General features: G+C 31.2%; 1 protein-coding gene across 1 annotated transcript in view; it reads right to left on the bottom strand.

Moving 5' to 3' along the window:
- LOC118193210 (uncharacterized) overlaps window positions 1–19,822 on the bottom strand; it is an 85,174-nt gene that overhangs the window by 12,844 nt on the left and 52,508 nt on the right. The window contains exons 5-7 of the mRNA XM_085808573.1: window positions 13,535–13,611; window positions 8,178–8,514; window positions 3,180–3,245 (exon numbers count right to left, since the gene is read on the bottom strand). Coding sequence (XP_085664699.1) covers window positions 3,180–3,245; window positions 8,178–8,514; window positions 13,535–13,611 — 480 coding nt within the window. The remainder of the gene's footprint in view (window positions 1–3,179; window positions 3,246–8,177; window positions 8,515–13,534; window positions 13,612–19,822) is intronic.

Below are 19,822 nucleotides of genomic sequence, written 5' to 3'. Positions count from 1 at the left end.
TGTTTCCGCACCAATCACTAAATTTTCATTTTCTTTTTGTTTACTATACTTCTGAAATGGAATAGACGTTAGAGTAACATCTTCATTTTCTTTAGAAATTACTGATGGTTTTACGAATCTAACAAATAAATTCATTAAAAGTTCTCTTCTCAATTTATGTATATAAGGAGCTTGTTGTTGCAAATTAATATTTACTGTTATAAACAAAGGCAAAGTATTTTTCAAAAATAAGAAGTACAATTTGGTGGTCAGTGACTGTAAAATTTTTTTAATGTTTTGCAATCTCTTTCCTTCATTCTCACTGTTATCTGGTTTATCTCCAAAAAAATTTATCACAGCATCCCACTGTTCCAAAATCCTTGTTATAGATTCTAAAAGAGACAACCATCTCATACTGCAATATTTCAAAATTTTATGAGATTTTGCATTCTGTCCCAAAATTTGTTGAGCAACTTTGAAGCTATGCTTCCGTTTCGAACTTTTCTTCAAGTAAAAATATATATCTATTATCAACATTTCAATTTCTGAGCCAATTAATTTTTCAGTAGCTTTTTTTGCAGCTATATGCAAGAGGTGGCACGGACAACCTCGGGTGATTATACTTGGTTGATGCATTTTGATAAATGATGCTACACCTTTAAACTTTCCAATCATATTACTAGCATTATCTGAAGAAAATGATAAGCAATTTTTCCATTCTAAACCTTTGTTTTTAAAGTTTTCATTTATACAATTAAAAATACCTTCTCCTGTATTATTCGTGCATTCTAAAATAGAAATCAATGAAGTAATTATCACTCCCTTTTCTTTACTGTAGTATGTTATAACCAATGGGTACAGTTTGTTATCATTGTTATCATTACTTCCATCAGTACTTAGAGAAAATGATGTACTGCACACTGATTTTATAATATCAGCAACAGTATTTTCTGCAAGCGTTTTCACAATAGCAGCAGTTTTGGTATGACCGCAGCTAAATTTTTTTGCTATGGCAGAATCCGGAAACATTGCTTTGAAAAGCTCTTTGGAATGATCCGAAACAGAAAGCGGTAGATTATGTTCAATTAAAAAACGAACAAAATAGCATTCGGCTTTTATAGGATCTGTTTCATCATCTTTTATTAAGAAATTTGTTATTTCTTTAGATTTTACGGTGCCAAGTTCTGTATGCTTTTGAGAAAACACATGCCGATCTTTCCCGCCATGAGCAACTGAGAAGTCTTTGTTGCATACACTGCAGTGTGCGTGATTCACAGAAATTTCGGACGCGTTAATGCATGGAAATTCTGAAGAATATGAATCTTTAAACTTCTGCTTTGATAATTTTGGCTTCTTCGTTCGAGGCAGCATTATGATTAAAAATCTTTCACCTGATTCACAGTTCACAAGACACACGCTAAGCTCTCGTCGTAAACTACACAATGCAGCCGAATGCAGCCTAAACACGCATCAGCGAGGAACCTGGGAGACAGACAATTGGGTGGAACTATTGATAAGTCGTTAACGGTTGGAGTTGCTGATCTACGATTGGCTAATTCTTCAAAACTAGGAATGCACTCAACACGTGATATATGATAACACGAGTATTCAGCCAATCATCGGATGAATTAGTTGGTTCCGTTTTGCGTACTGGTTCTCCTGCTCTTGTTTCTGTAAAATCCGTAGTTTTTTCCATACTTTTCGTAGCTCGTAGTTTTTCATGAATTTCCGTAGAAACTACGGAGAATCCGTAGTAGTTAGAGTCTATGCGTCTCCTAAATGTCTATGTTAGGAAACTATGATTTGACGCCTTGATTTCAAAAGGCACATTTTACAAATTATTTGATAAAAAGGGCAAAATACTTTATTTCCTTTTAATAGTCCCCCCTCCAGGGGGTCAATGCAAGAAAACCTGTGAAGCTACTGGCTAAGATCTGCACATAGGCAGTCTCGACCAATGGGGTATAAAATCACGAGCTTGGCAGTTCCTTGTGACCTGTGGGTGTCTGCAGGATTCCTGCCCTCATTTACTTGTGTGGCCCACAGGGTGAGAAAGCCTGTTATAACATCATTGCGGCATCAGGTGTCCTGCGTAGTACTGGAAGGTAGCAATTAATGGCCAAACAAATCTCCAGGCTTATACAGCCACATCCTATGGTGGTCTCTGGTAGTGGTGATCCTGGTTGAGCAGTCAGCCATGAGTAAGAGTGTTCAGATTTAGAGTCTGTCGCCTTGAGTGTGAGATAGGCGGCAGCAAAATGAATTGCCATGTGCTCTCGTTGAAGGTGAAATTTGCCAGACAGACTCACCTCCTGCCTAATATGGAGGTCTTAAGTTGGGATTGGACCAAGTTGTGCTGCTACCAGAGCATGCAGTAATGGCTATTAACAAAACTAGCTCCTTTAATATTGATCCTAGACACACACCTCAAATTACAAAGCTTCTAAAAATAAGATGCAAAATTCTACAAGTTTCAGGAAAGGGACAGAATAATTGTGGTTACTGTACTATGGAAAAATATGCAAAGACTACCTGCCTAAAGAGAGGGATACCTTCATGGAAGTCTTTTTAAGTTAAATGTTTTCATATTCATTTTAGAAATGCAGCCAACCAATTAGCCTGGTATTGAATTAGCACTGTTAAGCAGTCCCCTTTGGATGATGGATGAAAGTGAGGCCAGAATAATTTGAAAAAACAAAATTTAATATTAAAATGGTTGCTGAAGAACAAGTCCAGTAGGTAAAATATTTTAAGTTTAAAAGTTAAACACAAAACATTCTATATTTTTATACACATAACTTTGAAAACAGCAAATTTTTTTATTCAGATCTTGTTCGTTAACGAAACTGTATTAAGTAAAACAGCATTCGATGTTAACTTCATAGCTGGCTTCATGAAATTATTAATGTCTCATAACTTGATGAATTTTGCATTTAAAGAACATGGGACATTTTGCAGCACATAATGAGAATTATATAAATTGGACTGTTAGCTCTAAGAGATACATAAAATGTTTAATTTCATATTTTTAAAATTGTTCTTATTTTTAAAGCAGTTATGGCTTTTAGTTTTAAGGTTTTATAAGAAAGAAAACACATATTTCATACGTTTTTATTAGAGTTAATAAATTAAAAAAAAGAGTTGACACAATATCCACTTTACTAATAATTTTCAATAAATATAGAAAGAAATTACTATACCTTCTAATTCATCAAATACTACATTTGAAGATTTGGATGTGCTTGTCTGCTCTGACTCAGCTTTTCCTATAAGAAATAACATGTACTTAACATTTAATATATTAAAATAAAAGTAGCTTAAAAAAAATCTCCGAATTACCACATAAATAAGCATAAGAATGGATCAAGAATTCAATAATAGAAAACCCAAAAATAACAAAATAATTAAAATTAATGAACACTGTTATTTTTAGAATAATATCCTTTCATATTTTGTACCTTAATTTGCTGCTCCATTTCCTAAACACTTAAAATACGCTTTGATCAAGCTTTGTTTGAAACCTGTCAGATTTTCATTTATATATTACTAACAACTTAAGCAGTACGCTCTAAAATAATCACAGAATGGTCCATTACATATGATTATTCTTGTATAAAATACCTATGTTATGTAACGAGGGTGCAGAATTTTACATGAATTGAAAAAGCTTGCAGCAAGAAGAGCCCAGCTCCACAATTTTAAATTTTTGGAAAATTGAAAAAAATATTTCAAAAATCAATTTTTTAACTTGTACTCTAAATGTTTGTAGTCATTAAAAGTGCTAGTAAAAATTATTTTTTATGGCTACACAAACAGCTTTTAACTACAAACAGCTACTAACTGCAAAGTACAATTTTTTTAACAACAACAAGGGGGGGGGAACATGAACTTAAAATTTACTCAATTGCAGCTGCACCCTTCTTGCTATAAGCCCTTTAATTTTAAAACAATGAGACATGAAATTAAAGAATACTCTTCTAAAGTCACAAAGAAATGAAATCAATACTATTAACAAACATTCCATAAATAAAAGAAAGGAAACTAAACATTATTAATGGATGAGAAATTATTATCAAAGCTAGCACAAACAAGAAATACTGTGTTCAATAACCTGAGTGGAATATATTAGGCTGTTTTCATGCAAAACTGTCTTTTCCTTTTCATTTTAGCTATAGAACATAACAGCAAGCAGACACAAAACAATGAAGAAAATTATTAAAATTACTATGCTTCATATAAACTGGATATCGCCAGTGAATATGTAATGTGCACATACGAAAAGCGAGTGTCGATTTTTATCTCTTTTGTTCTTAAACCTCCAAATTCCGGTAGTCTAATGTACCATAAATAAGATTTTGGAAAGTATTTTGAAACTAACTTAATCAAACAGATTATTAACTGAAGTAAAACAAAAGAATTAACTAATTTAAAAGATCTGGAATTAAATTTTTCAAGACAAAACAAGACATTGTTCCAACTCCCTCATATATTTAGAAAATGTTACATGAAAATTCTGATTACTCATTTTTCAATTAAAAAATATATATACTTGTCTTCTGCAGTGGCCTTAGACAGAAACTGGACTTGGCACATATCTGCACTGCTGAGAAACGAATGCTTACCAATGTGTACATGGACAAGAAATGAACATTTACTGATCTGTGCATGCACAAGAAACAAACAATTAATGGTCCAAGTGGCTTCCCATTATTGCATTGTGTCAATGTACATTTTTTTAATGTATAGGTAAAATACTCATTATGCTTACAATATTCGATCTTAAATGAATGGAAAAAGAAGCTACAGAATTGAGGTATTATTAGCAGCCACCAGAAAAAATTCTGAAAAAATTTTTCCTGTATGCTTATATATATATATATATATATATATATTGCAAAGAAAACTATTAAATTAAAAATTAATTAATAGAATTTTCTGTGATGTTGATGTATATATATATTATAAAACTAAATAAATTGCTTAAGTAATCTTATTGAATACAATAATGTATAAAGTTCTGTTGAATTATGTTAAATTTCAGATAAAAATGTATCAAATGCTGTAATAAATACAAGTTTATATTAAATTCCTTCTATACATATATTTATTAAAAAATTTTGGCTGTATATTTATAAAATTTTTCAACAAATTGAACTTTCTCTTAACACTTTCGCTGTCAATCTCGCGTGAGCGCTGTATATGGCGTCAATGCTAAAGAGCATGTGCCAGTGCAGGGTGTGGAGTGATGTAACAGTAGCTAACCACACGCTCACGCAGGAAGAGCGGCACTTTAATATTTCGTCTCCGCTTCAATCCTCATTATATGTTAGGTGTGTTTGCTGGTATTAGCATGGAGTAAAGGTTAGAAGTTAGCTGTAAAAGCATGTGGTTTCGAATTTATAGCTTTATTAGTTATTAAAAAATGTGCAATATCAGTTGTAGAGATGATATTTCTGCAAGGCCTTCACACCCCTAGAAAAGAAAAATGCAACAGAATAAGCCTCTAACAGATGATGAAATAGCAAATTTTTTGGCTGAGTTTTCAGATGGGTACCCAAGTAATGTTAGTTATGACAGTGAGGCGGATTTCATTCCTTCCCAAGGTGTCCATGATATTTCAGATTCTGAGGAGGAAGATGAAGAGTTGCTAGATGTACAAGAGGCAACACATCATCAGACATATAAGAGGCAACATGTCATGATTCCACTATAGTAAGAAATATAATTTGGGAAAATGACGATACAACGATGTCACAATTTCTTTTCAGAGAATCAGAGTTTTGTTGCAAGTTGTCTCAGGTGACAATCCGATTGATTACTTTCGTCATTTATTTACTGATAATATCTTGGATGAGGCAATTGCTCAAACCAATGACTATACTCGTAAAGTACTTTGTTGCTGTGAAACAAAGAGATATTCTAGAATTAATGCTTGGAAGGAAACCACAAAAGATGAAATGTGGGTATCTGCAGGATTAATTTTACATATGGGAACTATAAGAATAAATCCCATTCAAGATTACTGGAAAACAGATATACTTTCTGATTTGAGTGTTTTCACATATAATATGTGCACGAATTGTTTTCTTTTATTGCTGAGGGCAATGCACTTCGCAACAATTCCAGAGAAAAATGCAGTACCCTGAAAAGATCAACTATATAAAATTAGAAGTATGGTGAATTTGTTCAACACACGATTGGCTCAAATATACTACCCAGGACGAGAGAATAGTTTAGATAAGTCGATGATATTGTGGCATAGACGACTCATTTTTAAACAGTATATTCCAAACAAACACCATAAATATGGTATCAAGTTATATATAATCACAACACCTAATGGTATGATTATCAAATTTATGGTGTACGCTGGCATGATGGATGATTCTGAAGGCAAAGAACATGCACAAAATGTAGTGTTTAATTTATTGGAAGGAATGCTAGATGTTGTGCACAGTGTATTTATGGACAATTATTATAATAGCTATGAAATGGCAAAATGTCTTGCCAATAGAAGAACTCATTGTACTGGAAAAATCAGAAAGAACAGGAAGGCATTTCCGAAAGTAGTTAGTGAAAAAAAGCTAAAGAAAGGGAAAACTATAGCGAAGCATGCTAATGATGTTATGATTGGCAAATGGAAAGATAAAAAGAGATGAAACTTGCAGTTCTAATAAATACAAAAATGATATTGTAGAAATGACAAACAAAAGAGGAGATACGAAATCAAAACCACTTCCTGTCATTCAAAATAATAAATTTATGGGATGTATTGATAAGTAAAATCAGATGCTTTCATGTGAAATGAAAACCATTAGATGGCCTACCAAAATATTTGTGCATATTTTGCAATTAATGATTCCAAATTCTCACTTTCTCTACAACAAATATTCAACTGGAAACATGTAACTTTATGACTTTCGTTTATCGGTGATAAGGTGTTTATTGAAAACACAACCTGTCCTTCGTGATCCTGTGCATAAGTCAATTGAATCAGAACGTGTTCAAACTGTGGAAGAAAAGAAGGGTGGAAAGATAGTACGAAAGCAGTGCAAAAGGTGGTATTTCCAACGTTGGAAAACGTAAGGATACCATACATATCTGCAAAATTTGTGACGGATCTATCGGTTATTGCTTAGATTATACGAAGGTAACCCATAAGTAAAATGTTTAATAATAATTTTTGCAGTTATAATATCATTGTAACCAACTTATAATAATTCATTTACATGAAATATGTTAGTGATAAAGTATCATACAAAAATAATTAATTTTATACTTTATTTTCATTATTTTATTTTATTCTTAATCTGGCATTTAGGAAGAAATTTTACCTCTAGTGCCTATCCCGCGCTTGCTCGTAATCAAACTATTCTACAGGGAAAGGCCTAAATATTTAGTAATTAGTGTGATATGAATAATCATGTTTTATTACCTCTTTTCAATCATACTTGTTACAAAAAATAAATGAAACCTACTGGAAAAAAACACATTTCTGCACTGGGGCAATACCTATCAATACACTGGCATGTGACCAGCAGTCAACGCGTTAAGCCCAATCTGTGCTAACACAGTTTCCTCTTGCCAAGGCAGTTATAAAAGACAAGTACCCAAAACAATATGTAGTAAGGGGTTTTACTTAATATTTTGTTTGAAAATATAGATATACAAAGACAATATACTAAATGCATAATTAAGCAATTTACAATGCAAAATTAAAGGAAGGAAGACTGCAATTATGGTGCATAAAATACTAATAAGTATTTCAAGCCCTTATACTTTCATTTCATCTACTGATGATATAAAAACTTCATACATTTTCATTACAAATTAAAAATGTGATGGTGTAAAATGTTATGAATTTATACACACTGACAAAAAATGGTTCATAGAGGTTATCATAAAGAATGTTAAATTTACTCAGAATATCACTTCATGTTGTATCAGAAATTCAGAACTATATCTCTTCAAGGAAAAATAAATGTTGTCTCATTATATTTTAGAGTCACGTAATACAAATACATATTTAGTATATTGTCAAGCAACAGAAGCATAAAACAAATTACTTTCAGGAAAGAACAGTAATATTTTCTGAATTCAGCAGAGCTAATTAATGTGACTTTTTAAGTACTTCCTCCACAACAAAAGCAAATCAAAAAATATAAATGTGTATGCAATGCATATACAGATATACTCACCACTTGTAACCTTCGGATGTTCAGAAGCATTTACAACGTTTGAAGCAGAATTATCTTGAGAACTAGATATTTCTGGAATCACCTGCACAGCAGGTGAATCAGAAATGCTAGTTACAGGATCCTTTTCTGGATGAATGCTTTCCACGTTCTTCTTTTTCTTCTTTTTTGTCTTGTTACCTTCTTCTAATGCTTTCGATTCTTTCGTTATGCTTTCTTTAGAGAGTTCCTTCTCCAAATGAATTGTTTCCTCAGCAACATCTTGAATCTTAGGTTTTTCTGAAACTGAAATCAAATCAGCACTGCTCTGCACATTTTTCTCGTTCTCTAATTCAGAATCCTAAATAAAGAAAAAAATCATTTTCATAAAAGTAACAATGTAGCTTACATTTCTGAATAATAAAGCATGACAAGAACTACATGATGAAATACCAGATGATAATTTCATAAGTCAAGTATGTTAAAAAAATGTAATAAGTATGATCAATAATATCTATTTTCCGGGTTAAAAAATATTGAACAGCATAAGCAATATCAATAATTTTCATTTCTTGCACAATAAGAACAATAAACTTCCTGCTTCTCATTACAATTATTGTAGGTTTTTTTGGAACCCTGCAATAGATGGTATTACAGAAAAGTTAGTACTGAAATGGTGTTTGAAAAAAAAAAGAAAAAATTGTGTGTTTTGTCACATCATGAAACTGAATTGTCCATCAACAGATGCTTAAAATTCAGTATGGATGCAATCCACCAAAAGGTCGAGTCTATGCCATACCAGTTCATGATATTGATACTTGAAGTTCAGAATAACAGATGCTGTGTCAAGTTTTAAAGACTAAATGTTGATCACACTATGAAAACTGGAATATCAGCTTGATATTCTTCAAACTACAAAGGGGACAAACACTGAAATTTACTTATGTATTACTGTCTATTAAAAAATCTCCACAATTACCATTTCAAAAAACCATAAGTTTAATTATTATAGTTCTTACCGAACGTTTTGATCATGGGAAGACTGCCCATTCTAAATATCATCAGTTAAAACATTCAAATGGGCAATCAAATTAGTTCATAAAGATCATTACATGCTGTATTCCTTCATTAAAAATATGGCTTCACTATAAACATACTACAAGCTTACTAGCAAAGCTAAATGAGTAATTTTTGAACAATTAATCTTTGCATAGTCCTAGGAATGTAGGTACCAGAAGAGTGAATTTCACAGATGCATCAATAATTAACAAAATAAATTTAACTGAATTAAGTTCTAAAGAGAGTTATTCTGGATATAAGAAAACAAAGGATACTGTTGCATGTGTACAAGTTCATAATCGTTTGAATGCACACAGAACCAATGACAGCATTCTAAAATTTATTTTTATCAAAAGAAACACTTTACAGTTCTCCATAAAAATACTCAGCTCTTCTCAGTATTACAGAGTATAATCAGTAGTTAACTTCAAACTAACAAGAACGTCAAACAAAGGGCAATGCAAAGCCCATTTTGAAAGATGAAGCTCCTATGGAGATATCTCAATACTCTGAACTCAAGCTGAACTAAACAACTGAGAAACTGATACTCTCTAGTCTTACATAGTTTTCCACGGTTGCTGAGAAATCTCTAGTAGCTTCTAATTTTCAAAATTACAGTAAGGTATATGCAGTTAAAATTAGTTACAAGAGCCGAATGCGACTACAGCTACATATAGGGATCAATTAGTTATAAAGGGACCAGACTGAAATATCACCAAATTATTGCCAATTTTGACAACTAACAATTTAATGAAACAAGCAATGTAATTTATGTTTATCAGTTTCCTTGAACAAAATTGGAAACACATGACAAAGAATTTACAGGCTTAATCTGCTTTATGGGGGCTTTTTATGAAGGACATCTAAGATGAAATTGGTTTTCTAATCATGTTATATAACAGGAAAAGCACAAAACATCTATGCTGCCAGCTTATTCCATGACCAGATAAATCTGCAAGAAAATGTGATCATGTACATTTAGCTGTAAAAATGATGTTTAAAAAATACAGCTATTTTCAGCAAAAATAATTTTTTATAAGATGTGTGTTAATACTTAAAAAATTATGTGTTAATACTTACAAACGTCCATCTGAGAGATTTCATATCACATTACAGGTGAAAAAATTTTTAAAAATAATCTTTTCAGGTATGAATAAACAACTACTTATTTTACATTCAGAATATCTTCAAATAAGTTTATTATACTTGATTTACTACAGTCAAAAGTCGTTAATTCAGACACCCATAATCCGGACCTCAAAGCTACAAACTTTCTGCGCATGCGTCCGCGCAAGACCTTTACGGCTGCAAACATGCATGTGCGCATGCGCAAAATACGTTTACGAATGCACGTTTAATGTATAACAGACGGTATCAGTTAAGCTTAAATTATCTAATTCAGTTAATGTTGCAGATTGCATTGTTCCTTAATCTTCCAATTGGATTCGGCTTATTATTTTTTGCAGACTGTTAGAGCAATTTTATAAAAGTAAGCTTGAACTTTCAAATAGAATTTCTGATATATATTTACTAATATGTAAAGGATCTACAAAGCGAAAGTATGTTTCGAAGTCCATTAAACAAAAAGTGGAATTGCTGCAAAAAATGGATAAAGGCATATCCTTTGTTTATCTAAACTTTAATGTTTGTTTATCTGAACTTTGCTTATCTTTAACGACGCGGCGCGCAATGAATTGGAAGTTGATCTGCCAGCACTATTCTTATCTTCAGGACAGATGTTTTTATTTTATTTGGCTTATTACTTCGTCTTTGATATGACTTAAATCAAATTCCTTGTCATTATAATTCGCTTCCAATAGCGAAAAAAATGACAAAGGTTATTGAAAACAAAAAAATTTCGATTGACAAATTAGTCGGTATTCTCGACACAGCAATTATAGGACTTGAACAGTGGAACTTTGTAACTGAAGAAGAAATTATGTCTGTTTATAGAATTAAAGATAATGTATTATCACATAAAAAATGAAGCAACTTAAACAACTTACATTGAAAGAAATGTTTAATAAAGTAAACAAATAAATATTAAGCTTTTTTTTTTTTTTTTTTTTTTTTTTTGTAAATTTTGATACCCTTTAGATCATAATTGTTCTTTATTTCATAAATTAGAGTTTCATATTTTTAACTTTATAATTTCTGCATGCTATCTTACCAGATTTAAACTGCTGATCTATAATCTGGAAAAATCGATAATCCGGAATCGGTGAAGTCCCGACGAGTCCGGATTAACGACTTTTGACTGTATTATTAATACTGTGACAATAGTGCTAAGAGTCCCTGCAAATAATTTTTATTAGTTAAAGATCAGTTTAAACAATTTTGTTTTGACAATACTGAATATTAAAAAATATTTACATGTTAATCAGTCATACTTAAACTGGAAGAAGTATATATTTCTAGACACTTAAAAAAAAATGAAATAAAACATAGCTGGATTAGCTTCATATTATGGCACAATTACATAAACTTAAGGACAGGTTTAAGTAGGTAAAAACACTGTAAAAGACAAATTTTAAGTATGCAGACCAATAAGAAATTACAGTGTAAATAATGTATAACTGGATCACCAACATTAACTTACAGTATAAGTTGATGACAGTGATCCAGCTGCACACACAGCAAGATTTGTCTGTCTCAAGAAATTAACTCCAATAATAAAACTGCACAATTCAAAATGCAGTACTCGCAGAACCACTTCGAAATTTATTTCCTCAGGTTTGATTTAAGGTAGGGGAAGGAGTTTTCAATGCATAAAACAAATAAATACACTATATAAAATAAGAATAAATGTGGAAGCATTGGCTAGTAAAGCAATTCAAGACTGGGAACATGTTATTAATAATTTTTTATAGTATCTGCTTTCCCACAGCAGCAGTGCCCTCAATTTCTTTAGTGTATCCAATTTTGTCCCACTACCTTCATGTTTCATATTCACTATTGTCTTAATGCTGTATGGAACTTGCAAAAGGACAATATGGAAGTCATTCATTGTTTTAACAAATAATACTGTTGAACAGTTGAAAATATTTCCAATTTCCATATAATGAAATCTACACTAATGAAAACTTGTTCCAAAACTGCAATATTCAAAAATGCATATAGGCAGGCAATAAGGATTTGAATAGAAAATCAATTTGAAAGAAATTGGATCACATTTATAACATTTAATTAATGTTTAATGGGAGAAGTTAACATCAGTCAGTTTATGCCTAGAACTGGATATCAGAGCCAAGCCAAGCTGTCACACAGCAGAACAATTATCTTTAAGAAATTTCAATTAGCAAAACAGAGCAAGAATAGTACCCAACTGACAACCAAAATCTGGTGTTCAAAGTGCTGCCAACATTTTTAGACACTCGCATCTTTGGTGTTACTACATCTGCTGCTGTATAATAAGGTACGGATATTTGCTGAAATAAGACTTCATATAACACCAGATCATAATTACACACTATGCACATATATGCACTCATATGATGCATAACACATGAGTCATATGTATGTGCATATATTATGCATAATATATGTATATGGGTTAACATACTCATACATTATACACTTCTTTCCAAAGTCACACATTTTCAAAAAATATCACACTTTCTGAAATCAAAATATTTGAACCATTAATGAATTAAAGTTCAGCTTTATGGCTTCTGATGAGCTTTCCAGTTTCTTTCATCATAGTTTTAACTGCACTATTTAAACTAATAATATTAAAATACTGGGTGAAAATAGCATTAATATGTTGACTGTAATTATATGTAGGCCAGGACATTTCACATATTTCCTCAGCAAATATTCTCAGATATTAACACTAAGAAATTTCTTAACATTAAGCAAAGGTAAGGAGAGAAACAAAAAGTTTGAAAATGTATTTTTGTATTCCATTTCATACTAAGTTTGATTCTAAGTGTAATAAAAAATTTCTTGCAATCTCTTATTTAAATTTTTATTTAAAAATTTATGCATGAAAAATAATGATGAAAGAATAAATTATAATTTTTTAATTCCTTACAAGTAATTCAGCTAACACAATTAAATTTTTTTGAACAAAATACAGATATAACTAACTGTTCATTTATTTACAGAAAAATTATAATATGATGAAATCCTGAAAGTAATACTTTTATGCAGAAGAATCAAAAAGAGCTCTAAGTTCTTATTTAAATTCATCCTAAAACATACATCCAAATGCATCAACTAGCAACTAACTTCAGAAATAAAAACTTCCAACATCCCATTTTTAATCATATAATGCAATATGATTTATGAGTGACTGTATATTAAGCTACAATCATAATTACTTGTTTCTGGTCAACGGCATCACTATCCGTAGCAATAGCTTCTGACTTTTTGGGCAATTCTTCAGCATTACTCTCATCTACAGAATGATAGCAAATGCATATTAATGAATTAATTAAAATAGTGTTAACAACATATTTTTATAAAGTAAGATACTTAGAACCAAATTTTCACAATGACCATAAGTAATAAATTTCAAAAATCTAATAAATGCAATAAAGAATTTAATAAATGTTAAACCCAAAACTCTCCACATAAACACCCCAATAAAAAAAAATCAATGAAATTTAAAGAAAAAAGAACATAACAGAAGAGGAATTCAATCAACTTCAATGCCACTTCGTCAGGGGGTAGGAACATTTAAATTAATTGAAATATCTCTTCTACAAAAATCCTTGCTTTTCTGAATCCAGAATTAGCTGAAGAACCATTTCAAAGTATTTTAATTATAATAGTCCACCCAAAAATTCTGGCCCTTCCCTAGAGTAAGGAAAAAATACATTTTAATTAAGATTTTGTACTTTTAAAAAAGAGATTTCTATTCAAAGATTTGAAAACATAAGTGAACTAATAAAATATTTTAGTGAAAAATTCAAATTAAAATTTACCTTAAAACGAAGAGCATATAATCCAATGAGTTTAAAACATAAGTGAAATTATAAAACTTTAGTGGCCCACCAGCGGCCGAGCAGTAAAGTCGCTGAACACTGGTAGTTCGGTCCGAGGTTTGATTCCTGCGAACGGGCTGGCTGCATGGGTGTTTTCAAGGTTTTCCCCAAGTGTAATGTGTATACGAGCCAGTTTCCCTTAGAAAGTCCTCCACGAAGGCATGCCTCCTCTTAGGAAGCTAGCCCTAGTGTGCTTTGCCATAATTAAAAAAACCACCGCCAATAAAACTTTAGTGAATAGACTTGAATAAAAACTCCCAAGAAGTAATTAAAATATTCGAGCACTTTCATTTAGTACACAATCGAAACTATGATTAAGAACGTTTCTGTAGTGACTTTTAGGTTTGCCATTTTGTTTTCATTGGCAAAACTTAAACACCGTGGTGAGAAAGTAATTGCTCAAAAAGTAAAAAATTGGAACAAAAAATAGAATTAAAAAACAACAACAACAACAACAACAAAAAAAAAAAAATAAAATTTTAATTTTGAAAAAGAAAAAAGATTACTTTTCTAAGTCAAAGGAAATTTAAGTAAATTCTGACCTTTTTTTTTAAACAAAAAGAGAAAAAAGTATGTCATTCAGTATAATACTTAAATTTAGAATCAATTATTTTTTAAAATTAGTAGACTCAATAAGGATGCTAAAAAAATGGTCAAAAAGTTTTTAATATATGTTTTATAGAAATAAGTAGAAAAATCCATAAAGCTGAATTTTAGATTTTTTAATTTTTATTTTAAAATTACAGAAAAAAATCAAAAGAGAGTTTGAAATAATAAGTATATGAACTATTTTTAGAAAAGCAAAAATTCTTCTCTTCATGGGTTTATCATGACGACTTTGAATATAGGAGGCCTTTGTTTTACTAACATTAGTAATTAAGAGAAAATAAATTTAAAAAAAAAATAAAAACCTATAAACCCTTTAAAACATCTTTCTTTATCCTTCTCTTTCGGAGCTTTCAGATAAAAAATTCATATTTTTAAAAAGTATTAAAGGGTGTAGAATACTTCAGATTTTTTTAAAAGACCATTATGGAATTTTATAGGAACTTCATTTTCTTTTACAATTTTGGCAAGAACGAAAATTTCTTCTTTTTGTGTTTCTATTTCAGTGTAAACTTTTTAATTCTTATAATTTGGTTAATAATAGTATTTGCAACAACTTTTTTAGATATGTTGGAGTTCCACTTTATAAGTTTCATAGTAGAAAAATTACAATCTTTTCTTTTATCAAAAAGTTTAATTTCTTTAAGGTTATAAATACTTACATCAAGATAAATTATTTCCGTTTGTTTTTTTTCTTATTAAATTGTAGACAGTTTAGGTAGATGCTGTTATTTTCGATGAGATTATAATTGTTGAAAGTAATAATGTCAATCAATATATCTAAAAGTGTGTTCAAATTTATTGAAATCGTCTTTAGAAGGACTCTTTAGAAATTTGAATTCTTTAAGAAAATATAAATAAGTTACAAAGATGAGTTAAATATGAACTTCCCATTGGAATTCCTTGTGTTTGCAGGTAAAGACATTTTGAATGTTTAATACAGTTACTGTATAGTGAAAAATGTAGAAATTCATTCCATTTTTGTAAATCCAGAATATTAAGTTTCTGAGGGAAAAATTTGTCATTTCTAAAAGATTTTCGTAGATTTCTTTGAGAGATATGTAGCGGTTTTCAAAGTTATAGCAGTTAATACTGTAAATTTTAAGATTTCTAACTTTGTCACTGATTTTCAAGTTGTAAATAATCCAGTTGTCGTAATAATCTTTTTGTCAGTTTTAACTTGTTCCAAAACTATAGTTTTAAGAGTAAGTTTTGAGAAAAATGAATGCAGCCTTTTGGTAATAGTTGGTGCTGACCGATGCACTGGATTTTTGATGTTAGAATTACGGGTTGTTACCTTTGGTAGGATTCTTGTGGAGGTGAAACTGGAAATTTTTGCCAAAGACAATTGAAGCTAATGACCCAGGTAACCCTAGCAAAACCACATTAGGATTTAAATAATATGACGCCTTAAGCTATGAACACCATCTAGAATACTGGAAAATGAAAAAAAAAAAAAAAAAAAAAAGAAAAGACTTCATAGGGGTCAATAGGCTTTTTTCAAAGCAGAAAAGGATATACATGCAGTGATAGTCTTAGAAAATAGTACCATTAATTTGTGCAACATTAAGCGATGTAATGAATTAATACTTTCTATTTTTTCATTGCTTTCTGTTGATTTAGTAAATTTCATTTGCAATATTTTAAAACGCTGATCCACTTTTCAATAGAATTATAAATTCTAGGATAATAATTATTAATAATCAAAGCTATATCCCTCCCCCATGTTATATTGGTAATATTTTTATTCTTGTCTTATTTAGGAATTTTGATTTGCCTATTCAGCATTGGATAGAATTTTTACCACATTAATAGTAGTAGGAGAGGTTAGAAAAAATATAGCTCAATCGTATTATAATCATTTTATGTGATAACTTAAGATGACCAGTCTTTCTGAAAATATACATAAAACACCGCTTTGAATATCATTGCTTTTAAACAATTGTCTTCATAGAAAATGAAATCTTTTGGACATGTTGAAGATTGTCTTAGAAGGGCTGTATTCTATTCGGTAAACTTATTCAACTTAAATGAAAATCAGAGATTGAAGGTAATATATATATGTCAGCATAGCTAGAACATATGCCGCCTGGGGTGGACCCTGAGTGTGTCTGCCTGTGTAGTCTTTGAATTTGTCTCTGCTCTTGGTGTTGTGAAACTGATTAGCTGTATCTAACAAATATTAAAAACAAATCTCTTCATTTTGATGTACGAGACACAGATGGCGTTGGCTGTCATTGAAGTAGGAAGAAAAAAAGGGTTTTCCCCTTTCGACCTCGTGACGTGAACTGATTAAGTGTGTAATAACTTTCGGGGCCAGAAAAATTTCCCGACAATTGTTAAAAAATGTATATATTTTGTAGTATAGAAAGAATATAATTAGATAAATCAACATATTAGAGTTTTTATTACAGATTCAACATCACACTACCCAGGTAAGTAAGCAAGTTTTGTCTTTAGTTTTTCTGGATTGCTCTGTATCTGGGATGAGTGAAGGAAGTATTTTTATTTTAATGATATTTAATGATGAGACTATGTTTTAGTAATAACAAAAAGTGGCGTCCCATGACAGGACTCTTAAGAAATAAACTTTTAAAAAAATATTTTAATGGTAATAGATAGTTTTTGATGTATTAAAGTATAATTAAGTTTAAATTCGAAACTATTTTTTGTAAAGCAGTTTGTTTTATTTTGAAAGTTAACTATGGAAGCTTTAAAGGCTCTGAAACTTAAACGGGCAGGTTTACGCACTTCTTTTGCAAAAACTGCTAATATTTTAAAAACGGAATTAATAAAAGAAGATTTTTCTGTAGATTTAGTACGAGATAAACTTACTAAACTACAAAATGTATATTCAGATATAAAAAATGTAGATGATAAAATTCTTGATTTGTTAGCTGAAGACGGGAAAACTTTAGAGTATGATGTTACTAAAGAAATCGAAAGTCGCGAGGTGTATTCTGATGATTTCATAACGCTAACTCGGCAAATTAATGAAAAATTGCAATTTTCAGATGAAATCAATTTAGAAACAAGACCAAATGACGGTGCTGGTATTTGTTGTAGTAAGATTAAACAGTATAGACTTCCGAAAATCGAACTTAAGAAGTTTGATGGGGAATTGATAAATTGGTTACCGTTTTGGTCGCAGTTTGAGAAAATTCACACTGACCCTGATTTATGTGAAAGTGACAAATTTTCCTATTTGATTCAGTGTATGAAGCCCGGATCACGTGCTAAAGAATTCATTGAAAGCTATCCGGTGATTTCGGAAAATTATGATAAAGCTGTTTTAGCTTTGAAGGAACGTTTTGGGAAACCTGAATTATTAGTAGAAGTGTATGTTAGGGAACTAATTAAATTAATTGTTTCTAATGTGAAGGCAGATCAAAAGGATAAATTACCTCTTGATAAACTGTATGATAAAACTGAAGCTCAGTTGAGAGCCTTAGAGTCTTTAGGTCTTAAATCGAGCGAAAACACATCGTGGTTATTTCCGATGGTGGAATCGTGTCTCACAGAGGATGTTTTAAAGGCGTGGCAAAGGAGTTCGCTCTTTAACCAGCCTGAAGGAACTGATCTTTCTCGCCTTACCAACTTAAAGAAATTTTTAAAGTCTGAAGTGGAGGGTGAGGAGAGATTAAAATTGGCGCGTAATGGACTCGATGGTGTTAGTCGTAAAGAAGGATATCATGATAAAGCAAAGAGGGAAACAAAAGGTAAATTTAAATTTAAGAAACAGGGAAATGTTCCCACTGCCACAGGTTTTCTTACAACCAGAGAACATGCATGTATTTTTTGTGGTAAAATTCATGATAGTAAAAATTGTTACGATGCGCGTTCATTATCTCTTAATGAAAGGTTTTCTAAAGTTAAGGAGAAAAAATGCTGTTTAAAATGCTTGGAACCAAATCATATGGCAAAGTTCTGTAAACAGTTTGTTAGGTGTTTTGCTTGTGGTAAATCACACTCAGTTATTTTGTGTCCGGACATTAATAATGAAACTGAACTTCCTACAGAAAAATCAGATATAGACAACATACATACGGCTACAGCCAGGCAAACTTGTACCGCTGACGTAGCTTTAATGACTTTACACGTAAGAGTAGCTGGTGTCAAAAAGCATAAAGATGTTAGAGTACTCTTAGATTGTGGTTCCCAGAAATCGTATATTTTGAAATCATTAGCCACTGAATTGGGGTTACCAATTATTTCCAAAGAAAATGTTGCTCTTACTTTATTTGGAGGTGCCAGAACAGAGGCAAAGATGCATAACAAATATTTGGTAAAATTATGTTCAGCCAGTCCGCGTAAGTATTCAGATCTAGAATTTGAATTTTTAGATCAAGACATAATATGTGGGAATATACCTCGGGTACCCAAGGGTCCAATATTAAAAGAATTAAAACGAAACAACATTTGGTTGTCGGATCTGGGAGCAGATTGTCCAAAAATAGAAATGCTCATCGGTAGTGATATTTATGGAAAAATTCTCACGGGATCAGTAAAACAATTAAAAGGAGGACTAACAGCAGTTTGTACAAAACTTGGTTGGACAGTTTGTGGTGTATCGGAGGAATTTGTTAATCACAAAGATAAAGATGCTTCCATTTTGTGTGCAAGTTTAGTGGGTCACGACTTTAAAATCTCCGATCTTTGGAGTTTAGAAACGATTGGAATATTAGATGCTCACCAGAATTCAACTAACGCTGCTGAGGAAGAAATTGCCCACGAACAATTTTTAAACTCTCTTTCCAGAAACGAAGATGGTCGTTATTGTGTCGGATTACCTTGGTTAGTATATAACGCAGAATTGCCATCAAATCGTCATGTAGCAGAAAAAAGATTGTTCAGTGTCACCCGAAAACTCAAGTCTTTACACAAATATGAAGAATATGATAGAATTTTTAATGAATGGATGGAGGAGGGTGTAATTGAAATAGTACCAAACAATGAACTGAATTATAAAGGGCACTACTTACCGCATCACCCAGTATTTAAACCAGACAGTGTCTC

The sequence above is a fragment of the Stegodyphus dumicola genome, chromosome X1 (assembly GCF_044657685.1).
Source record: "Stegodyphus dumicola isolate Sdum_Otavi_A_Nest chromosome X1, ASM4465768v1".
NCBI lineage: Eukaryota > Metazoa > Arthropoda > Arachnida > Araneae > Eresidae > Stegodyphus > Stegodyphus dumicola.
Note: the sequence above shows the minus strand (reverse complement) of the source record. Positions and strands in the feature narration are given on the sequence as shown.